Here is a 25,785-nt window from a genome sequence, read left to right as displayed (position 1 = left end):
GAGTGGACTTTAGCTGAAGGCATATCTTTGCCTAGCTTCTTCCCGTCTTCTCCTGCTTCCTTTAGTCTCTTACCGGTTTCACTTAAAGAGACCCCCATCAGTAAACCACTTGGTTAGCCTCGGGTTTTAGGGAACCCTACCTAGGGAATTCTGCTAAAAAATTTTCCATGACTCCCTGTTACTTCACAAATTAAGTCCAAATTTCTAAGACTAGAATTAACAGTTTCCATTTTGTCTTTCAAATCTATATCTTATGCTTCATTTTCCTCTTTTTCTCTACTCAGAGTCTGTGCTGTGCTGACAAAAGGAGTACTGTAAGGCAGCCAGACTGCAGTACTTCCAAGTCATATTTTTAATTTATTTCCGCATTTTTGCTCATTGTCAGTCCCTCCCCTTTCTCCAACTCTTTTCCATCCTTCAAGCTCCAGGCTTTCAATGTCTTCATATATAAAAAATAATATGTGCAGTTATTCTTTGATCAGATGATCCTACTTCTATGAGTCTATTCCAAGGACACACTGGCAAAACTATAAAAAGACCAATGTGGGTGACTATACATTGTTGTGCTACTTTAATAGGAAAAGAGTTGAAATAACTAAATGTTCACTGAAAGAAGAATAACAGATACATTATAGTACTTCCACTATAGAGTACCATACAGCTATAAAAATGAAAGAATATCTCTGTAGATACTATAGAGCGATCCCCAGGATATATTGTTGAATAAAAAAGGCAAAGAAAAGAAGTGTGTTTATAGTGTGCTATCATTTATCTAAGTAAGTGTAATGAAAATATAGATGCGTATTTGCTTATATTAAAGCCAAAACAACAATGGCAGAACCTGCCATACTGTAAAACACACACACACACAATTACTTTTTAAACGTTACCTATGGGAGAAGGGAAGGAATAGAGAGTAGGAGTGAGGAAGGTGTAGAGAGGATAGGAATAGAATCTTGACTTCCTAGAATTTTATGTGAGACTTTGGAATCATTTAAATATTTTATATAATTTTTAAAAAACAAGGTTAAATCTTAAAACAGTGATTTCTAAGAAGCAAAAGCAAATGAAACAAATGAGAACAACGGTATTTCAGGTTGATGGCAAAACACACTGAGGTGAATTACTCCAAGTCATTATAAACACAGTTATTTGATTGTTCTCTAGTGGGATATACCCAAAGGCCCAAGGGAACAGCATCAGCTCTTAACCTGTTTTTAGTAATTGTATCGTTAATGATAGTGTTGATATTATTATAAAGAGACTTTTGTGTATGCTTTGTGTGATATAGCAAAGAAGTAATTATGTTGATATCCTAAGAACCAGAATTTTTGGCATAGGGGAAAGGAAATACAGATATAAGATTATAAGTTTAAGTAACAATCCTATATCCTGTTCTGAATTGAAAGTATCATTCAGAACTCATAATATTTTTTTATTTTAAAAACAAAAATATACTATCTACAGGCAGTAAACTCAACTAGAGCCCAGATATTGTTTTCTGAACATTTTTCTCTATTAAAAGGAACCAGGTCTCTTTGGAAAAATGTCTGAATCTAGATTCAGCAGCTGAGAAAGTACAACTTGAGTCTGGATATCATTTAGCACCAGCAGGTAAAGATGAAATCAAAGAATGATGGAACATGTCAGAAGAACACAGGAACCTCCTTGCAGGAGCTCCTACTAGGAACATTAAAGCCTGAAAATAATGATAGTAATGTGTTATAGTCTATTGAATGGAGTAAAATCCATAAGTCCATAGTGATATACCTATGTACATACATATACCTATCTACATACCTACATAAGTGGAGGTGAGGGAGAAGCTCTTTCTCATAGTAGAGTACCAACAAATACATTCAGACCGAATGGTGAAATTAGAAAATCACAAATTGGCAATGTTCATAGTAATTGATGAAGACAAAGGTCAGCAAAGAATGTTAAAATTAGCTGATGAAATTTTGATGAATTACAGGATATCTACATAGTCTCACAGTTACTACTCTAGAAGATACTTAATAATTGACAAGAGAAAAGTAGCAACTTTACAATGGAGAAACATGGAAGACACCCCCTTCACCAAGCGATCAGGGTTGTCGTCATTAGTCCTGGGACAAATCAGCATCATGTGCCTTTTGATATGAAAGGAATACATCACTTCTGTATTATTCTTGCCAAAAATGTATAACTTGAATATAATTACGTGGAAAAATTTGAAAAACAAATTGAAGGACCGAATAAAAAATAACTGGTCCTTGTTTTTAAAAACCATGAAGGTCATAAATGTCAGAGAAAGACTGAAAACTGTTCCACATTAAAGGAGATAAACACATGACAATTGAATGCCATACATGATCCAGGATTTCTTTTGTGGTGTGCAACGTTATTTGAATAATTGGGGAAATTTAAACAACGTTAGTCTGTTAGTATTATATCACTATTAATTACTGGTTTTGGTAATTATACTGTGGCCATATAGGAAAATGCCCTTCTTTGTAGGAAGTACACCCTGAAGTATTTATGGGTAAAAGAGTATTCATATCTACAAATTACCTTCAGATGGTTCTGGGGAAATTATGAGTGTGTGTGTGTATAAATATGTATGATAAAGCAAAATGTTAACTAACAACGTTGACCTTATCCCATTAACAGTATTTTGGCAGTCTGGGTGAAGGGTATATAGGAATTCTTTTTTTTTTCCTCAACTTCTCTGTAAGCCTGAATTATTTCAGTTTAAAACATAGGTATTTCTTAGACCTGTCCACTATTACCAACCCCAAAACAGTGAGTACCCCGAGTGTTCAGATTCTAGTCTTAAAATATATTTCCAACTAAAAAGAATCATAATCCCTTGAAATAATGGTTGCTTCCAGGTCAGGAGCAGACAGTGTACAAAATGAGCCTAAAATATCTTCTCATGCCAGAGGTAAGAACTATGGGAGACCACTAGGATTGTGTCAGGAGAGCTCGGGAGCCAGCTCAAGGAGTTCTGCTGGAGAGAGTTAAGAAAATTTTAACATGAATAAGAACAATAACTGCAATGCAGTGAATTTTACCTAATATGTTAAAATCCATATGTTCATCCAAAGAATTATTAATCTTTAGCAGGTGCTAGGGGACCAAAGTTACCATTTTAAAAAACTGGTAAAAGTAAAGGGAAAGAATGAAACTTTTAATCTCTCTTTCCCATATAAATCATACTTCAGAGTAACCAAATATTTGATGACAGGAAGTTTCTCTTTCCAGAAGTATTCCAGCAAATAAGTGAATATGGAATTATAAAATTAGACAATTACCATTTATCAATTCCTAGTGAATTAATGGATCTAAGCAGTAATATCAATGCTGCCAAAATCACTAAAGAAGAGTCAAGGGGATGGTCTGTGCCTCCAGATGAAACTCACCATTCTCTCTGAAGCAGTATTGGCAAAAAACAAAAACTACAACAAAAAAACTTTATCCTGGGGCTTCCCTGGTGGCGCAGTGGTTGAGATTCCGCCTGCCGATGCAGGGGACGTGGGTTCGTGCCCCGGTCCGGGAAGATCCCACATGCCGCGGAGCAGCTGGGCCCGTGAGCCATGACCGCTGAGCCTGCGCGTCCGGAGCCTGTGCTCCGCAACAGGAGAGGCCACAACAGTGAGAGGCCCGCGTACTGCAAAACAAACAAACAAACAAAACTTTATCCTGACTAACAACTAATTTACAGAAAGTACAAAGAGCAGAGGAACATTTTAAGCCACATCACAGGGATGCAATGGGAAAAACCAGACTCTGGAAAACTCACGGGACAAACAACTCGGGTTTTCTGAACAACAGCAACAGCAAAATTACAAGACAGGAAATGAGACAGAGGAAGAGAATACATAGCTTAAAAGAGGCATAAAAGACTGTTGATCGGTCACAACCTACCAAGTCTTGCTTAGAGTCTGATGTGTGCCAACTGAGATAATTCCCTGATATAATCAGGTAAATTTGATAACTAGTTAGATATTTGATATCAGAAACATTCTTACTTTATATTTAGGTATGGTAACGGTGCTGTATGTGTTTACAAAAAAAGCACTCTTACCTTTTAGAGATTACAAACTGGATTATTTACAAATGATACGATATATAGTGAATGGGATTTACTTCAGAATGATCTGAGCAGAGAGAGGGATGATGTGGGTGGAGATAAGGGTGAAGTGAGTTTATCCATGAGTTGTTAATTGAGGAAAATGTGTGTGGGTACAGAGGGGCTTGCTTTACTCTTCTACTTTTGTATTAGTGTGAAAATTTCCATAATAAAGAGTAAAAATTTTAGATCATGGGTAGGAGGGTGCATAAGATAGTGAAGGAAAGGAGGAGAGATAGTATTGAACACCTATTAGGGTTAGCAGATATGCTAGGTGTTTTTTAATTTTTATTTATTTATTTTTTTGCGGCACGCGGGCCTCTCACTGTTGTGGCCCCTCCCGCGGCGGAGCACAGGCTCCGGACGCGCAGGCTCAGCGGCCATGGCTCACGGGCCCAGCTGCTACGCGGCATGCGGGATCTTCCCGGACCGGGGCACGAAACCGTGTCCCCTGCATCGGCAGGCAGAATCCCAACCACTGCGCCACCAGGGAAGCCCTATGCTAGGTGTTTTTGATATGTTATTGAATTTAGTTCTTGTACCAGTCCAATGAAGTGGTTATGCTTTTCCTGTTTTACAAATAAGAAAACTGAAGCTAGAATGATTAAGTGATTTGCTGAAAGTCTCAGAATTAGTGGAGATGGAATAAATAAATACTCCCCTGCTAGCTTCTGATTCTTTATCTGCCTGATTCCAAATCCATGCTTTTCCCTAGCACTGTGTACTGTGTACTCCACCATAAAAGGGGAAAATCTGAAAATGAGTTGTTAAAATATATTATTTTAACAACTTTATTGAGATAAAATTCACATAATAAAATCTACCCTTTTATACAGTTCAGTGGGTTTTAGTATATTCAGAGAGTTGTGTAAGCACTACTTCAACCTAAATTTAGAACATTCTCATCATCCCCAAAAGAAACCTCATGTCTACCCCCGATTCCTCCTAACCCCTTAGCCTAAGACAACCACTAATTTACTTTCTGTCTCTTTAGATTTGCCTATACTGGAAATTTCCTATAAATGCAGTCATAAAGATATGTGGTCTTTTGTGACTGTCTTCTTTCACTTAGCATAATGTTTTCAAGGTTCATTAACGTTGTAGCATATATCAGTACGTCATTTCCTTTTATTGCTGAATAATATTCTATTGTATGGATATACCACACTTCGTTTATTCATTCATCAATTTGTGGACATTGGAGTTGTTTCCACTTTTCAGCTATTAAGAATAATGTTTCTATGAACATTCATGTATAAGTTTTTGTGTGAACATGTTTTTTAAATTTCTCTTGGGCATATATGTAGGGAATGAAAATGCTAGAACATATGCTAACTCTATATTTAACTTTTTGAGGAACTGTCAAACTATTTTGCACGGTGACAGCACCATTATACATTCCAACCAGCAAGTATGAGGGTTCAAATATGTCCATATCCTTGTTAACACTTGTTGTTGTCTGTCTTAAATTATAGCCATCCTCCTGGGTGTAAAGTAGTATTTTACTGCGGTTTTGGTTTACATTGCCCTAATGACTAGTAATGTTGGTAATACATATTGAAACATTGAATCATACATTATCTTAATTTTGTCATTCTTTTATTCACTCTACAAATGTTTATAAAGTACTTTCTATATGTCAGACCTTGGAAAAGAAATGACAGTTCAACTTTTGTAAGTGTAGGCAACAGTGCTAGTAGCTGGTGGGTTTGGTGGTGAGAAAAGGAACAAATTCTCGGCCAATTGCTTTCATTTCTCACTGAGATAAGCACCATGATCAGCTGAGAATCAGGAGGAGACAGGAGCTGTTGTAACTAACTAAGGAGGGAAAATATATCTGAACTAAAAGAGAAAAACACAACTAATTGAACTTCAGTTAATCTAGCAATATGGCATGTGCATTTTTAACTTTTACTAGATACCGCAGAATTTCTCTCAAGGGAAGTTGTGTTAATTTATACTCCCAGCAGCAGTTTATAATAATATATATCACTCCTGGTCCTTGCTAACACTCACTGTCATCAGGTATTTTAATCAAAACTGGTTTCTCGGGCTTCCCTGGTGGCGCAGTGGTTGAGAGTCCGCCTGCCGATGCAGGGGACGCAGGTTCGTGCCCCGGTCCGGGAAGATCCCACATGCCGCGGAGTGGCTAGGCCCATGAGCCATGGCCGCTGAGCCTGCACGTCCGGAGCCTGTGCTCCGCAACGGGAGAGGCCACAACAGTGAGAGGCCCGCGTACCGAAAAAAAAAAAAAAAAAAGGTTTCTCATGGATTCAATTAACAATTGTATAATTTTTTAATAGGATTGAATGCCCACTTGTCTCTTTTGCTCATGTTTATTGCCCAGTTCTTTTTCTTTTCTTTAGATTTGTGTGAGTTTATTATACATTCTGGATGTCAGCTCTTGTTGTGCGTCTCAAATCTATTCTTAAATATTGAGGCTTGTCATCACTTTTTAAATAGTGCCTTCTATTAACAGAACATTTTATCATTAACTTGTAATGTTTTAAAGAAATTCTTTTCTACTTGATATCCTGAAAACATTACTGTTTATTTTCTATGAAAAATTCTGTTTTTTATCTTTAATCTACTTGAAATTTTTTTTTAATATGGCAAAAAGTTGGAACATATGCATTTCCTATAACTATTTATTGAAAAGTTCATCATTTGTCCATAAATGTGCATGCTTCTGTCACTTATCTTGTTTCTAGGCCTTCTGTTTTCTTCTTTTGGTCCGTTTGCTTGTTTCTGTTACTCCATTGGGTTTGGAATTGCTTTGTATTTTAGATTTATAGGAGAGAATTGACATCTTTACATTTCTGAGTCATTCTATCAATGAACGAAGAATGTTTCCATTTAATTAAATATTATAGTGTTTTATGATAACGTCATATAGTTACATTCAAAAAGAGCATGCAGATTTTTATTAAATTGATTCCTAGGTACATTTTCTTTTGGGCTATTATTGTCAATGGTATCTGTTTTATAAGTTACATTTTAAAACTTATTGGCATATAGGAATGAATGTTATTTTTCTAATTTTATCTTAAATTCAGTAAGCTTGCTGAACTCATATTAATTTTTAACTTGTTTCTGAGTTCTCTTGGTTTGTCTATATAAAAAATATATGTGAATGATGATAGTTTTGTTTCATCTTTTCCGTTAAGTGATGAGACTGATGTGGGATAACCACATTAAATATTCCTGTTAGAGAAGGGAAATAATGAGAGGTTTATAGAAATTACTGGTTCATAGCAGTTCTTAAATCTTGCTGGGCAAATGTCATCAGGTCTTCCTGTCCAAGGGGTTGGGAGGTGTTCCTTAATTAAGCCCCAGTTCTGTTTCCTGGGAGTCCCCATCTATTGTTTTCCACAGCTTCTGGTTTCTTTCTTTTTTGTTAACCTTTTGGCCACTTCTGAAGAAGGCATTGGAAAAGATGCCTCTGGGCAACTTCCTCAGTTTTCTTCCTTTGTGTAGAAAAATGGGTCCCCGAGAGCTGTTCACTTCTTGAATAGTCTCAGTCCCTTTTACTTCAGGCTGTTGCCTTTGCCAGTTCAACTATCCCAAATGATGTTTGGGTTTCCTGTGTATATGATTCCTGTCTTCTTCTGGTGCCAAAAACCACATCCACAGTTCTTTTCAAGACATGCCTCTCTCTCTAGATTTAACTGCTGGTCTTTTAGATGTTGCAAAACAACATTCTTAATAGACACCATCTTAGTTTTTTTCAGAGGTCTTAATGAAGGGTCTTATGGCAGCATCCTTGATTTTTTCTTTACCCTGCTGTATAGCACAGGGAACTATACTCAATATCTTGTAATAACCTATAATGGAAGAGAATGTAAAAAAAGAATATACATATATATATATATATATATATATATATATATATATATCTGAATCAGTTTGCTGTACCCCTGAAACTAACACAACGTTGTAAATCAACTATATATCAATAAAATTTTTTTAAAAAATTTTTAAAAAGAGAGTTAAAAAAATTGTTAATCAGTGTTGTCCATCAATTTTTATATGATTTTTAGACATAAAGATACTTCATAATTCACCGTTTTTTATTCTTTGAATTATGTTTAATTCAATCAGGACAGATTTTTGTGCTTACTTTATTAAATCATTGTGCTAGTTATTATGGAGGAGAAAGGAATTTAAGACATGATTCCAGCCTTCCATGAACAGCTCGTTTTATTAAGACGAGAAAACATTCGAATAACGTGGAGTATAATCAAATGTTGTGCTGACAACCAGTGGTCAGAGCTGTTGAACTCACTGTGAGTTAGCCAGAGGGAGTAGGCTGCTTGGAGAGAGTAGGCTTCCTCTAAGGTAACTACTTCTTGGATAGGATAGCTTCCTATTAATAGGAAATATTAAGCAAATCTGTGACCTTTGGAGAATGTTTGACTACTAATGCTTTTCTTATGATTTAAGCATACTTGTTTAAGAATCTGAACATTTAGGGACCTCTAGCCTTAGGAGGGCAAAGGAATATGTATTTATACATTTCTAAGGAATCATTAGCATTTACATTGTTTAGCACTAAAATTTTAAATGTTTTATTTATCCACGTACTTCAAATATTTTCCAGAACTTGTATTCAGTGTGAAGTTTTAAAATTTCTTTTGCCATGTACTGATATTTGTGGAACCGCTTTCTCCACTGAAATCCTTTCATAATGATTTATGGAGAGATTTTTACTTAGCTTAATCAAATATAAGTAATAGAACCAAAGAAAAATCTGCTGTTTTGCTCTGTTACAAGTAAATGGACTATATTCAAGAATTTTTAGAGATATAACATTCTCATAAAGCAGTAAATATAAGAATAGCTTTGTGCATTCTGAAAAATAAAAATAGTAGAGTCCCACTTTTCACCTGTAAAATATTCAGTCCCTAACTCCTCTGACCCTATTTGCAGCTCTTTGTATTGCTTTGCTCATCAGCTATTTCTCACTAAATTTCTGCTGCCAGCTGGAGTTAAACAGGCTGCATATCAAACTATTTATCCTTCTCTCTGTGCTCTACTTTCCAATAGCAGTGGCATCTATCATTTAATTTCCCAGTAATCAACCAAAAAGTTATTTCTGATTCTCTGCAGTTCTCAACTTTAAGATCATTCTCAACTCTATGATCATTCTCAACTCTAAATCCTGTTTCATTTTTTTCATTTATAATGCCTAAACTCACCCATTTCTGTTGTGGTCAGTGGTCAGTTTCTTTGTCCCAATTCTTATTAAGCCCAGTTCTGTCCCATTATGTAGAGATTGATAATGCTAAATTAATTATCCAATCTTTTTAATATACTCTCTGTAAAATAAAACTTTATAGAATGAAAACCTGTATTATCAATTCCCTGTTCTGTTACTCTGCCCATATTGACAACCAAGCATCTGCTCTCACCTAACTCACCCATTCCTGCTGTTCTGTACCATTTTTTCCCAGTTACGTCATATATTTAGAAGTAGTTTAAATACAGCCCACATCCTTAAGTAATTGTGTCTAGCATATGTACAGAATTCTGTGGTTTAACTATGCTTCTTACTATTTCATTTGATACAGTAGGTTTTATAATTTCTATCATGACCATTTTATAGTTGGAGAAAACAAAATTCAGAGAATAAGTAACATTTCAAAGTCACACAGGCCAAAACTGATTCTGAAGCTGTAAATATGTTTATAGATTTTTTTCTCTAGAACAGGTCTTTTCCTTAATCTGCTCTTAAATGCAAATATACGTTTAAAATTTAACAGTATTGCTGTTAATTTTAATTCTTGTGCTTCAAATGATATTAAATTGTGGCAGATGAATATGCCTTTCCAGTAATTGAAAAACATTAATTTGATTGCATGATTTCACAGCTGCAAGCTTTGGGAATATAAATACAGAAGGATTTCATATTAGTTGCTACATTATACAAACACGAAAATTTATCTACTACATTTTCCTGTAGGCTGGGGAATCAATATTGAGATATCCAGCTACTTTCTATCACTTATAATCACTTGGATAAATGTTCATCAGATATGTCTTAGTCATATTTCACATGTTGCTTTTGGTGTGTATTTGTATATTAATTAATGCTACATTGTATATATTATAATATAGTATTTGTATAATATTGACTTTTTATTTTTTTGCGGTACGCGGGCCTCTCACTGTTGTGGCCTCTCCCGTTGCGGAGCACAGGCTCCGGACGTGCAGGCTCAGCGGCCATGGCTCACAGGCCCAGCCGCTCTGTGGCATGTGGGATCTTCCCGGACTGGGGCACGAACCTGTGTCCCCTGCATCGGCAGGCGGACTTTCAACCACTGTGCCACGAGGGAAGCCCCGTATTTGTATAATATTGAGGAGAATTGTACAGATTCAGAAAATCAGATCTAAATTTTTAAGGAATTGTTCAAGACTCTTGTAATATTACAAATTAAAAGCCTGTGTTTCTCAGATCAAGATATTTTAAAAATACGTTTTTTCTCATTTTAAGACAAGTACATATTTCTCATAGAATATTGAAAAGACATGGAAATGCCAAAAGAAGAATTAAAATTACCTGTAGTCCCTCCATTCAGATAAAACCATTACATTTTGGTGTTACCGTTGTTTTCCCAATAAATCAAGCAGTATCTGGCATATAGTAGGTCATAATAAGTATAAAAGAATGAATAAATGAATGGATTAGTCTATGAATGCTGGATTGATAGATTGTAGTATAAACCCTGACAGTTTTTGTTTGTTTGTTATTTTTATAATGCAAGTGCCTGACTTAAGCTTTGATTGCTGAGGCATCCACTTCAAAGATGACTATCTCGGATAAACTACTGCAGAGATCCAGGTCACTTCCCCATACTGCGTGCGGCACCTTTGTTTTAGAGTTCTTAATTGATTATTTTATTTTATTTTTCACGGGCCTCTCACTGCTGTGGCCTCTCCCGTTGCGGAGCAGGACGCGCAGGCTCAGCGGCCATGGCTCACGGGCCCAGCCGCTCCATGGCATGCGGGATCTTCCCAGACCAGGACACGAACCCGTGTCCCCTGCATCGGCAGGCGGACTCTCAACCACTGCGCCACCAGGGAAGCCCATATGAATTTTTTAAACAAAAATTAGATCATACAATATGTATTGCTTTTTAATCTGCTTTTTTCCCACGTACCGAGATACCCGTAGCAGTTGCACGTGTTCAGTATTCGTTTTAAATTATTAAATGATTTAAATATTTAAAATACCGTTTTAAGAGCCACATCACATCCAAGTCTATGAAAAGAGTTTAGCATTGTTTTGAATTGTCATAGCATGCCCATCATCGATAGTGCTCTGCTTCCAACCTCTACTGGATTTCTAGAAGTCCAGAGTGCTTTGCAATTGGAGGCAATGCATGCTTCCAGCCCTGTCTCTTCTTGACTTTGTTCCCTGACTCCACCTCAGTTTCCTCCATATTTGAGAGCTTATGTATCATTTTCTAGCAGCACCAAGCTCTTCCGCTGTGAGGGCCTTCGCACACACTCCTCCCTCTGGCACAAATGCTAATCCTGCCCCACCATCCTGAGAACGAACATGCAGCTGTCCAAACCAGAGATTTCGCTTCTGGATCCTTTCTCACGGTGGCCTTCACGAGTCAGCACAAATCATAGAGAGTAAGCCATCTAGTAGAGATGGAGAGAACTGAAATTTTAAGTCAATTCAGAAAGAAAAAAAGGAACATTTTGATTTGAGGGAGCAGTTTAAAATCTGCACAAGATTATTTCCCTGTTGTCCTGTTAATGGGAATATGTAATCTAAGGCACAGAAATTCTTCTCTTCTCCTCAGGAAACAGTGGCGTTTAATTCTTCTCTTCTGAGACCCCGTGTAATTGGAGAGTGGATTGGTCGAGAAGAGAATGACGCTGATCCACTGGCTGCTGAAATGCTACAGCCCCCAATTCCAAGAAGTAAAAATGAACAATGGGAAAATGAAGATAATAGCTCTAGCCCTGCAGGAAGGTGAGATGAGATGTCGTCTAAGATTCTGAATATTTTAATCATTTAAGGCAAAGGGGAAATCAAGTGCACGATTTTGATGAAATAACTTGGCGATTTTATATAGAAAATTATGTTACATATAAGATAAGAATTAATTTATCTGTTTTAAAATTAGAGTTTTATTAGATTTGCTTTTATTATGGATTTGGTTTTGATTTTTTTTTTCTTTACATCTAAGAAGAGTATCATCTCTTTGTTACTAAAACCAAACAGAAAAATAATTTCAGGACATAAACTGTCAGTTGAGACCTACTATAATATTGGACGGGACCTACTATATTATTGGGCTGACCGTTAAGATTGGAGAGGGAGGAATTCTGATGTACCATAAAGATCTAGTTGTTCAACAAGAAGAAAACTATTAAATGTATGATAGACTACACAAGGTGGAGTTAGATGGAATATAGAGAGAAACCTTTAGTTTAGAGTTGATAACTATGATTGAATGTAATTATTACATTCTCTATGTTTAATTTTTGAAATTATTCTTGAAACTATTGTGAGTTGTGCATTTGAAAGTCCCTAATTCATTTTACTCAACCCTATGATGCTCAAAATGGTGTCAGAAGATTTGCCTCAAGTTTCCATATGCTGGTAGAAGTGGGGTAATTTTGAAAAGTCTAGATCATATTTTTTAGAAAAAGTATCAGTATATTCAGTGTAGCCATTTCTTGTAATACTAACTGAAGTGAGTAAAATTCGAAACAAAAATGAAAACTTCTACAAGGAAGTTGGAGTGAAAAAGCATTATCGAGGCACGGCTCACACGATATTGAGAAAAAATACTCATGAATTAAAATGTGACAGGAGCTTAAACTTTCTGTGAGTGTTACTAGCTGACCACCACAGAAGAGTTTTTCCCATATACAGCATAGCCACAGTAACTTTGTATTTCCTACATTAAATTTAGCAGCAACCAATAATTATTCTTTCTCAAGAAGAAAATTGTATTTTCTACAACGTAATGTGGCTTTCAGGGTTTTTTTTACTTTGACTTATCACTTGGCTGGAGGGAAGGAAATTCAGAATACTCGTTAATGCGCTTCAGGCATATAGAAAATTGATTCTATTTCCATGAGAAATAACCTTTAAATTATTTAAATAGTTGAAGTGTACTGTATAAGGAGAAGAAAAGCATTTCTAAAAATCCATTTACCTTCTTTTGTGAAATGTCAGATCAATTTCACCTGTCAATGAGGGTAATTTTATTTCTAACACTAGACTAATGAAACCCACTAGACCTTTATCTTTATTCATTGCTAGATCTTTAGTTCTTAAATATAAAATAGAGAAATGTTGACTTTCATTTTGCTTTCATTTAGTCATAATAATAAATAGGAGCTGTTTATTGCAAATGTTAGTGCTTCTGTTTTCTTCCTAGCTTCAGTGAGCTCTTATTCCCTCTTGAATATCCAATAAAGGAGAATCTTTCCTGCAATCCTGGTCAGATCCGTTACCCAGAAAACTTAATCCATGAAGATCTCACTCAAATATCTGTTTTGAAAAGGTGTTTTCAGTTTTATTTTTCTCTATCTTTAAATTATGAGTTGATGTATTACCTATGAAATGAAGAAAGTGGTGAAATCCTGCCCAGATGCCCCATTAGAGGAAAAAAAAAAAAAGAATGCATGCTTTCTGAACTAACTGTAAAGAGTAGCAATTAAGTACAGGTTAGGAACTATATCCCATCCTCTAATATAAAGCCAGGATTTCTGAATTTATATAACCAGGAACTCACATAGCATTAGATTTGATTTGAATGAATAAAAACAGATTGGGGAACAATTTTTTAATGACTCTAGTGTCTATAACTAGAGATTAGCTTTTGCCCTTAAATAGTAATGATCTTGTCATTTATAATTTAACAGTCTTAAACATTAACAGACTAAATGATATTCTAGACTCTTGAAAGAGAAGACTTAATTTTCAAGGATGACTTCTTCCGTTTTTCTCTCCCCTACTGGGCCTGGCACATTGCCATTGTCAGTAGGCATCTGTTATGTGAGTGAAGGAGGCACATAGAAGGCCGTGAGTAGACGTCTGATTAATAAAACTTATTTATAAGAAGGGTTGTTTATAGTCTATCTTAACTTTTTATCCCTTTTCCTATTATGGATTTCCCTCTTGTTAATTGCTCAAGTCTTATTTGAATGGCTGTTATTACAACACTCCATCTTTAGTACATAACCAACTTTCCCGTTCATTCAGAACAATACATACATGATTGGCTGGACTTTCACCATTAGATTAGAGAAGATTAAATAAACGGTGTAGTAAACTTTGAGATTCTTATGGGTAGACTTTGAGCCACGATTTTTTCAAGGAACTTTTTTTTTTTAATGATATACCTTACCTGAACTTTTTCCTTAGGTCCTACAAATACAACATTGTGTGAAGAGGGTCAGCAACTTTAGTATACATAGCTGTCACCTGAAAGGTTAAGTGCTGGTTAAGACGAAGGCAATTATGAGGGCAATATGGAGAAACTAATAAAATAAGACAAGAGCTACTAACATGGGGTTCATGACCCCTACATGATCTCTGGAAGGACTCAAGAGATCTACGAGTCTCTTGAAATTATGTGCAAAATGCCCCGTGTGTGCAAATGGACATTTTCCTGCCACATCTTTCTTAGATTCTCCAAGAGCTTCTAGATTAAGAGAGTTTAAGAAAAAAATTAAAGCATCTGAGCAAGAAAAGGAAGAAGGATTCATAAGGGAGAGGTGAATGCGTTAGGGAATGATTGCTGGCTTCCTGTGACCATCACGCACTACCAGTTGGCATCGGTTGCCATGGTTTGTCCAGCCATCTAGTGGGAAAGCATATATATTCCTTGTACATTTATGGTTACTGAAATAATCACACATTGATAATATAAATGTAAATAAAAATTGAGTTAATAAACCTATATACTTCTATTTGGAGCCATCTTAATTCGACTTTGCAATAGCTGATAATAGATTTCCTAAAATTACTTGCTAAATTATAATGTGAATTTTTAAATAGGCGTACCAAGCCTTGAAAGCCTTAAGCTGAACCACTTTATTAAAATAAGAAAGATATCAATAAATATTATAGATCTTGTGAATTGGCTTTGTTCATTGAGCATTGTTATTAGATGGTAGATATGCCATGAAATGAATAGAAAATCTTACAACTTAGAAATATATATTAAATATTAGAAGCTAAATTCACTTCCCATTAAGAAGTGTTCCTTTTCATTAAAGCTCATAATTGCTTCTGATATATCTGTTAACAAACCCTAGAAATGTTCCCCTCCTCTTAGAGCTCCTCTCTTGGCAGGAAGAGACAAACAATAAACAAGCAAATATACAAATTTATGACATAAATTCAAGTAGTGATAAGTTGTATGATGGGAAATAAACCAGAACAAGAAGGAAGAAAATGGATGGAGGGCACTCTTTAACGTAAGAAGTCAAGAATAAAGAAGTAACCTTAATATTGTCTAAGTTTGGCTATTGTGGACATGTTAGAAAATATACAACACATGTGGCAGAGACTAAAACAGGCTTGGTAATTTAGGAATATTCTCACATGCAAATTTTAAGCACACAGAATATTAATTAATCAAACATGATTTTGCTAAAGTAATCAAAGAACAGAAACCTTAAGAATATCTAAAACATACAGAAATTGTATCTTACGACTCACAAATTTATCTTTAAAACCAAAAGAAGTATTGATATGTAGCTAAATCATGTGTTTCAGAATATTGATGAGGTCATTTTAATATATTCAAAATTTGTTCTCATTTATTTAGGAATTCATTTATTTAGGAAATACATATAGTAATTCAAATAATTATTTTATGAAACACATTGCTAGTCATCTTTGGACTCATAGACTCATAGATGGACTCTTACTATTAGACAGGCAACATTTTGGATTCAGTCAGTGTCTAGTTCTTATAGCCCAGCACTATCATCATGACCAAACCATGTATTTTATTTTATTTTATTTATTTTTTATTTTTTTTATTTTTTTGCGGTACGCGGGCCTCTCACTGCTGTGGCCTCCCCCGTTGCGGAGCACAGGCTCCGGACGCGCAGGCTCAGCGGCCATGGCTCACGGGCCCAGCCGCTCCGCGGCATGTGGGATCCCCCCCAAACCGGGGCACGAACCCACATCCCCTGCATTGGCAGGCGGACTCCCAGCCACTGCGCCACCAGGGAAGCCCTCCAAACCGTGTATTTTAATAAAAACACTTGCTTCAACCTTCATGAAATGGTCTTGGTCATTGTCAGCTGGTGACTGGGAGTTACAAATTTATTATCTACCATTTGTTCCTCATTATTCACATTCCAATCTGTTTTTCCTTCTTTTATTTCACTACCAACCTTTCCATTTCCCTGGATTTTCACATCTCTCAAGTTGGAGGACTCAGATTACATCTACTTAAATTAATTCTTATTTTATTTAGTGTGTTAGAAAAAATGAGGTTCAAAAAGAAAGAGTGAATTTGTTAAATACTTATTGAGCATTAACACAAGGTGATGTGCTTGGTACTGGGTGAGACCAATATGAAAACAAAAATCCTAGATTCAAAGTACTTGCTTTAAAGTGAGGAGAATGACAAGGACATGTGTCTTATTTCTGCAGCTCAGTGCCCACAATGCCTGGTATGTAGCAAACACTTAATAAATGTCTGCTAAATAAATTATAAAACATCACATTTAGACGTGAAGAAAAAAAGACAGAGCTCTTTTGCATAAATCAAAATGAAGCTATTAAGTGTGAAACTTTTTGTTATCTCTTCAACAGCCTGGGCCTTAATAAAAGAGAACCCTTTAATTTCTGATTAGAGTCAAGAGAAAGGGCACAGATTTCTCTATTAGACTGCAATGGTGAACTAAACAAGCTTAGGAGATAGTTCAAGAGAGGAATCATCCAGTTTTCCACCAAAGAGAGCACATGTGGCCAGATAAAATTAATCCTTACCAACCTGTGTTCAGAGTCAGAGTGTGAAACAAAATGGAGCAAGGTCAGGCCCCCTGGAAGAGTGCAGCCAGGAGGAAGAGAGCAGATGGTAGGAGGCAGGCCATCCAGTGGGAAGAAGTGGAGGGCGTGGCCACTTTAAACTGTCCTTTTCCAGCTGATCCTGGTTTAGAACTTAAGCTTTTAGACCAAAGCAAAATGGAGTCCTAGAGTATATTGACACCACATTGAAATGTAGCTGCTATTCTTTTTCATAAAGACACTTTTTTTTTTTTAAGAATTGGCTTTTTATTCTTTTTTATTTTATTTATTTATTTTTGGCTGTGTTGGGTCTTCGTTGCTGTGAGCGGGGGCTACTCTTCGTTGCAGTGTGCATGCTACTCATTGTGGTGGCTTCTCTTGTGGGTGTGCAGGCTTCTCATTGCAGTGGCTTCTCTTGTTGCAGAGCACAGGCTCTAGGGGCGCAGGCTTCAGTAGTTGTGGCACAGGGGCTCAGTAGTTGTGGCTCGTGGGCTCTAGGGCACAGGCTCAGTAGTTGTCGCACATGGGCCTAGTTGCTCTGTGACATGTGGGATCCTCCTGGACCAGGGGTGGAACCCATGTCCCCTGCACCTGCAGGTGGATTCTTAACCAGTGCATCACCAGGGAAGTCCCAAGATATTTTTTTATTTCCTTTCTCTGTTTGTTGGGATGTGGGATGTTATGGCTCAAGAAAAGACATGTAAATATCTAGGATGCTGCCCATTGTGTTCTTTGAATATATAGTGATATTAATTACCAATTAGTAGACTGCTGTATGTGCTCTACATATCTTAACCCATTTCATCCTCTTGAGAACATTACTATTACCCCTATTTTAGGAATAAGGAAATTATGTCCCAGCATGGTTACATCACTATCCCAAGATTGGATAGTTATTAAGTGACTGAGCCAGGCTATCTTGCTCCAAATTCCATATGCTTAAATGCTTTGCTATACAGCCTTTCTTCAGGAAGGTATTCTAAGAATCCTGTTATTAAGATTCACGTCCAAAGTCTAAATAAGGGGACCCAGAAATCTGAGTGCTCTGAGAAAGACTCCAAACCCCACCTCTTCCCGCTTACTCACCACTTGTGTGCATTAAGACCCCTACTTCCCAGTAGCAGGACCCCCTTTTCTCTCTAATGATGCAGTTTTCACTTGTGCAATCCACAGGAGAAGAGGGAGGTGTGAACCTTGCATCTCATTCCTGCTTACAGACCTCGCTGTCTCTCTTCCCCCTGAAATTATCACCAGTTCTAAGTCTCATGTTTTCACACTGTGGTAATCTTCCACCTCTTCTTGTATCAATAATTTACCAAATCCTATGTCATCTCCTTTCCATGAATATTCAAGCATCTGTCTATAGCTGTTTAGTGGGAAGGCATATATATTCATGACACATTTAGAGATATAAAAATAATCACACATTGATAATGTAAATGTAAAAAAAAAAAACCTAAGCTAAACATGAAACTATCATATAACCTAGCATTTGTACTCTTGGGCATTTATCTCAGAGAAATGGAAACTTTCACACAAAAACATGTACATGAATGTTCATAGCAGCTCCATCTTAATAGCCAAGAAGCTTAAAACAGCCAGATGTCCTTCAATGGGTGACTGGTTAGATAAACAGGAGTATATCCATGCCATGGAATACTACACAGCAAAGAATAGGAACGGACTTCTGATATACACAACTACATGAATGAATCTCCAGGGAATTAATTGTACTGCATGAAAAAAGCCAATCCTAAAAGATTACGTACTGTATGATTTCACTTACATAACATTTCTTAAAATCGCAGTATTATAGGAATGGGGAACAGACTGGTGGTTGCCAGGAATGAGGGAAGGGGAAGGAGAGTTATAGAGGGAGGTGGGAATGGTTAGGAAAGGACAACACAAGGAAATCTTGTAGTGTTTGACCTGGTCTGTACCTTGACTGTGGGGGTGGATACATGATACACAAACCCACAAAAATACTAAAATAGTCTAGAACTAAATACATAGAGAGGCACACACAAAAGTGAGTCCAATTAAAATGGGAACATGAATAAGATTGGAGAATTGTATCATTGTCAGTGTCCTGGCCGTGATATTGTGCTATAATTTTATAAGATGTTACCATTGAGGGACACTGTATCAATGGTGCACAGGATCTCTCTGTATTACTTCTTACAACTTCATGTAAATCTATAATTGTTTCAAAGCAAAAAAATTCAAGTAGAAACATAAATAATCTGTTGGAAACCACCTTGAGATTTTTGACAGTCCTTCTCCCCCAACAATCTGTCAGCAAAGGGCATTAGCATCCCTTGATGATCCTTGCCTGAGCAGTTAGTGTGTTGGTGGTTAAAATGGTGGTTTTCTGATTCCATCATTCCTTGTGCATTTATTAAATAGCCTTAACTTGGGGGAGAGAACAAGCCTTCTCTCCACCCGTTTCCCTTGGTCTTCTCTGTCGTGCTCCACCTAGCTTTGAAGTGAACAGTGAGGTGGAGCTGACTGGTCTTTGCCCACTGATGACATACGATGCCATTTTGCCCTTTCCAGCCTTCTCTTAGACAGTGTGGAACCTGGCCCTTCTATTAAGACCGCTTGAAATGTTTTGATCCATGCCCTGAAACTCACCTGGTTGGTTTTTTTTTTTTTTTTTTTTAACCAAGTGCATGTAGCCTCTTGCTCATTTGCCTTCCCTCCTGGACCTTCTCTCTGAGCACCTTTAGAAAGGGTCCTCTCTCCTTCCTGCTTAAGAGAGACCTCCTCCTTTTCATCATGTCTTTTTCCTTCATGAGGTGACATTTGCCGTTTTCTTCCTTTGGGCAGTTATATGGAAAGAAATCAGATTATAGGAAAGAGGAGAACCTTGGGACAATTTTTAAAACTATAAATGGTTGCCACGTGGACATGTAAGTTTTCCCGTCAGACACTGTCTTGGGAAGTTGGGGGAGAGAGCCATGAAAGACTGGCTCCTTTACCCAAAGGAGTCTGGCTTTATCACAGGAAGCTCTTCCAAATTTGCAAAGACTCCTTTAGACTGGAGGGCACTGAGAGTCATTTAAATGCCAATTCTGGTTCCATCCCTCCTTCTACCCTGTCCTACCCCCAGACCTAGGCAACATGAGAGGACTAGTGAGGACATTTATTTTAATGATGGAAATTAAAGTTTGCATTGAAAAAATGTTATTATAGTGTGTTAAAATAGTTATCCCATTACATGTGTTTTGCTTGACATGCATTTGTTTTGTAAATCAGGGAATTTTATATAATGATCTGAACTTCCTACCTCCTCTAAAAAATTAGAAATCCATTAATAGTGGGCTTTAATTCCCACATGGCAACAATTGTTAGGAGCCAATTAGCACCTCCTCCCTTAAATGGGGCAGGGGTTGTCGTATTCTTCATGTATTCCAATCTAGGAAATTGTTAACGAGGTACCGAAGGATGTCTTAGAAAGAAGACAGTCTATATTTCCATTATCCTTGGGGAAAATTTTACTAATATGTGCATAGATTTGCAAAGCAAAATAACTGAGTGAAAATTTGTTTGTAGATTTTCTTTAGTTACCACAGCTAATTGATGATGTTATCATCATTGAAAATTAACATTTAACTGTTTCTTCAGCTTAAAGGTGGAGCCCAAGACTAAAGGATTAAAACAGCAGCAACAGCAGCATAAGAAACTTCTGGCAGCAATGCTCTCTCAAGATTCTTTTGAGTCTGTCCATAGCCCCACCCCATCAGTAACAGAAGAAGATATTGATAATGAAGATGATGCAATGGAATTGCTGGGTAATTTTAAAAATTAATAATTTCTCTTTTTCTTTTCTGGCATTGTAAAAGTGCGTAGTGGTTAAGAGATTCTCAAAGTTTTGAGTAGTTTTGTCTTAGGGGAAAGAAACCATTTAGCACACACTTGCATTAGACTTTCATGGAGTTGCATGCAAGAGTTAAGCTGAAATCACCTGAGCATGTGAAGTATTTATTAGACTGTATTTTATGCTTTGTATATGCAGCACTTGCCTTCTGACTACTTAATCAAGATTCATTCTCTGTGCACTTGTGATACTAATTCAAGTTTGTCTGCTTTATCCTCCTATTGTGATTGCCTTGATCACATCTTTTGTCTAAAATGTATCCAGAGTACATATTTCAGCCCGCATTCCAAGATGTCTCCTTGTTGTTTCAAGGATGTTTTAGAAAAAGCAAGTTAAATTTAAAAGGGCAGATAGTAAATTAATGTTTTATGTCTTTCATAAATGACAGGAAAGTTGGCAGAGATTGCAGTGTTTTTACAGGCTCATACTTTCATGAAAGTTTTATACACAGGAAATCTTTTATATCTTTTAATGAAGTAAGTGTATATTTTTGTTTCATCAGAAATCTCTGCATAATAGTTTTTTTAAATTGAACTTCCTTTTGTAAAACCATTTTTTCAAAAGAAGGAAATTAAATTTTATTTCAGAGCGAATTATCCACATATAAAACATTGAGTTTTTAATTCAGTGATATTAGCTATTCTATTCTAAATAATTAGAACAATTTTCAAATACTTTGTAACAATATACTAGAAAGTGAGTAAATAATAAAATCATTTGAATGCTTCAGATAAATTTAACATATAGAAAAAGGAGCTCCAGAAGTATACAGATTTTTTTTAAATTATTTTTTTCTAAACTAGCTTCCTTGGTTTTAAGTGTTTATGGTACTAAAATACTATCATTATAATAAATGATATAGGTCTCCATGCATAGGCCTACAAGGTGTTATTAATTAGTGGTGGCAGGTTCACTGATACTTTCTGATGTTATAATAACTACATTCATTCCAGCATTGAGGAGGCTATGTCATGGCATTTTCACTTCATGCTGTCCATCTTTTTTTTAAGAACTGTTAAATCTGGGTGTTTTTTAAGGAATCTCATCTCCCTGCCTCCAAATCGGTAATGTGGCAGATGTGGCAGATGTGGCAGATGTGGCAGATGTGGTAGATGTGGTGGTGCCGCCTTCATTCAGCTTCCATTCAGCGAGCGTTTACTGAATGCTAGGCCCTAGACTCGGTCCTGGGGACGTAAAAATAAAATAATCATGGTTTCTGTTTGCAGGAACTTCACATTCTAGTGTTCAAGATGAAGATGTAAATATCACTCTAATATTTTTTGCTACAGTTGCTAACGTGATTAAGCGCAGTGTGTACATAGGAATAACATCTAATGCAAAAGTAGCGGCCGGTTATCAAGGAATGTTTCCTAGAGAGTCTGATTCCTCTGGTAAGTCCCAGAGGACGAGTAGATGTCGTTCAGCAGGCAGTGTGGTCATTACCCCTGCAGGTTTGCTGTTGTAAGGATGGACTCTTGCAGTTGTGCTCCATGACTGTGCCTGTACATTGTTCCTCTGCTTCAGTCAGTAACAGTGAAGGGGGCAAGTCTGGAACCGTTAATGGATGTTGCCTATGTAACATCAGTGTTGGTGTGTTGGTACATTGACATTGGGTTTGCAGGTATCCTTCTGTCCCCCTCATTTCCTACAACAGCTCATGGTCAGTTGATACCCACATGAAGGCGGTTATGCTCTATGTTGCAAAGAGAATCTTTTGAAGAAATCCAAGCATTCTCCAAATCACTTTGGGATTCCTGATAGCCTCAGGAATGTCTAGTCAGAGTGGAGGAACTCATATAACCTCAGTAATATCAAGAGATTCTTTAAGGAGACTGAGGTGTCCAGTCAGTGCTGGTATCCCTAGATCTCAGCTCCTCTGTTCTGAGGTTTCTAGTCTCCCGAGATGAAGACCAAAGGATTGGGTTTTGGAGATTACCTAATGTGAGCAATTAACAGCTGGTCCTCACTAATTTTGTTTCATTTGACATTTTAGCCTCTGGTCTGAGCAAATTTAAGAATGAGAGATAGCTGGAGGTTTGGACTTTCGCCATGTCGGTCCACATGTCAGCACAGGCAGCTGGTGGTGTAGTAATTCTGGTCTATAGGTTATGAGATTTCCCTGCAATAATATGGAATGTTCCAAGTCCACTGGGCTGTCCCCTAAAATAATGCCATATTTAACCCTCTTGCCTAGTTGTCTCAGTGAACAAAGGTCATATAACAGAAAATTCTATCCACAAATTGTTTTGCCCATAAAGTTCATCAATTAAAGTAAAATGTTATTTAGCTATGAAATATATTTGTCTTTAAGGCCCTAATACTCCTACCCATGAATATTATTCTATTATTTTAGAAATATATGTTTAAAATATAGACTCAGAGTTTTCTTCAGAAGTAGAGTATATAAGTTCATGACTTATAATGTTATGTATGCCTTTAACTAAGGTAATGAATGGCTCATGTCTTACATGAAATCAGACAGATGTACATGAATATTTTCAGTTAATGCAGGAGCTAAGAATTTTTCAGTCATGATAATGGTAATGGATAAATATGTGAAGTATAGGTATGAAATAAAATGGTTGTTAAGTTATTCAGTTTTAAAACCTTCATCTTCAATAGGCATGTATATCTCTATTAATATTCCATTGGATATCAAGTCCTACACTAATAATTGAAGCAATACTCCTAAATCAATATAGAAACTATATAATATCTGTCTTCCCAGTCCTTTTAATATTAGATTTACGTCATTTTGTTTATTATTAAAGAATTTTAAGATAATAGTTTTGAAACTCTGATTCCAGAGAAACGTAAGTGATTGTACATATGTGAGGAAAATACAAATGCTAAGTTCTTGAAAACATATTTGAAATAAAATTTTAGTGCATGAAATAATTGTAAAATGCAAGAGACATCTGGTATATAAAATATCCTTTTGAATCCACAACATTGTTTAGAATGAATTTGCAAGAGCTTATATGTTTTAAGGGTTTAACTTGTCATTGTTACCTATACCAGGTATAACTGGCTGAAAATTTTATTTATTATGCATGGGAAGCAGTCTATATGCTTTGTGCACTGTTAAATAAGTAAAAAGTATAATTATTAGTTAACGTTAATATAACAAAGGATTATTCCTAAATAAAACTGGTTGATTTGAAGGGGAAAAAAACTTTTAGTTTAGTAGTAAAACTATTGACCCTTGTTTTGTTTGTTAAGGAATCTAGCATTGTTAATACATACTGATTAACATTTAATTTTTCGCAGTTGTTTAATTGTATATCTGTGAATTTCTTTTCTAAGTGTACTGGGCATGTGAAAATACTATAATACAACATCTATGACTTTTAAGTAGATTAAATATTTTCTGTAATTGCTTTAAATACTACTTATAAATTCATAGTACAAAAGTAGCTTAGTATGGAATTAATATATACCAGAGAATAAAATTTCCAAATTTGTGGAATTTTAAGATATAACAATTTTAAGCACCTCTGAAATTGGTGCTTTAATTACAGAAGTTGAATAAGATATCTGCCAATTCATCTCAAACTAAGTAGGTCTCAACTTCAAATATAAGATATTCTCAAATATTTTGGTAATTATGCTGGAAATTGATCACAATGAATAAAACTATGAAGAATCTGCATATTATTTTTAAAAGTTATTAAAGTCAGTAATCTTTCAAAAGCAGAAAAACAAGTTACAATGGAGCAGTAAGAGATTAAAAAAAAATCTCTATATATTTTACTCCATTAACTTTCACAGAAGATTTGAGGAACTTCATTAGTTTAAGAGATATTTCAGCTTGTAAATGTGAGTCCATTTTCATTATATTACATGGACTTTTCATTTTATTTTTGATGAAATGCTGATTGCAATTATGTGTTTGATTTTTCTCCATATATTTTACACTCATTAAAAAATGTCATCAGGATTATTTAAAAACTACTTTTCTCACACATTTTAGTATATTACTTTAAAAAGTTGTTTTTAGATTTTCTCAGAATTGATGATGAGACAAATATCTAAAAATCACATTCCAGAGATGCTAAAAAAGAAAACTAGCATTAGTCATGCTTTATACTACCTGGTCTTAGCTTTTTTCTAATCATATAAAAATTAAAGCTGTGTTGGCAAAAATAAACAAGGTGATTGCAGATACATTTTATTTATTTTAAATTTAATAATCAGGAGCAAGTATAATCATACTGGTATTCTTTGAAGAATACAGTAATTGAGTTTCTAAAACCCCAGTATCTTGCCAAATTATGTAAAATATAAACTTAATTTTCTAGAGGGACTCATTACATTAAGGTGATCCTTTGGCAAATTCTTTTTTTTTTTTTTTTTAAGTTGCATGCTTCTTAAAGCAGAAATCACTCATGTTTGCAAAATAAGAACATGCATTTCACCTAGTGAGAAATGGATTCTGTCACTCGATGTTAAAAAAAAAAAAAGAAAGGGAGAGGGCCTTTAAATGTTTAAAAGAAAAAAATCTACCTACCTATCTCTACACCTGTATTTTAGTGATCTGAAGTATGTGAAATGGTTTAAAGCACAGGGGAACATTCATACAAACTTTATTTCTTTTGAGTATTGATTATTGGGAGCATCAGGATGACAGATAACTTGTCACTTTAAAATATTCTTTGTAAAATGATTCTTTTAAAAAGTCTGAGGACTTCCAAAAATTAAATTTATGGATCCTTTAATATTATCTGTAAGATTGCTTTAAATACTGCTTAGAAATTCCTTCAGCATATACCAATGTAATTTAATATA

At 35.8% G+C, this 25,785-nt stretch overlaps 1 protein-coding gene across 4 annotated transcripts in view; it reads left to right on the top strand.

The window, feature by feature from the left end:
- LOC309835441 (uncharacterized protein C8orf34) overlaps positions 1-25,785 on the top strand; it is a gene marked incomplete at both ends in the record, with an annotated part of 331,465 nt that overhangs the window by 88,997 nt on the left and 216,683 nt on the right. For 2 of the 4 annotated variants that reach the window (XM_082674892.1, XM_082674891.1), the window contains 2 exons: positions 11,929-12,101; positions 20,745-20,911. In XM_082674892.1, the coding sequence (XP_082531018.1) occupies positions 11,929-12,101; positions 20,745-20,911 (340 nt within the window). Of the gene's footprint in view, positions 1-11,928; positions 12,102-20,744; positions 20,929-25,785 lie in introns of those variants that run through there. The other 2 variants (XM_082674894.1, XM_082674893.1) reach the window with 1 other exon arrangement.

This window comes from Grampus griseus (assembly GCF_964374135.1).
Source record: "Grampus griseus genome assembly, chromosome: 17".
NCBI lineage: Eukaryota > Metazoa > Chordata > Mammalia > Artiodactyla > Delphinidae > Grampus > Grampus griseus.
Note: the sequence above shows the minus strand (reverse complement) of the source record. Positions and strands in the feature narration are given on the sequence as shown.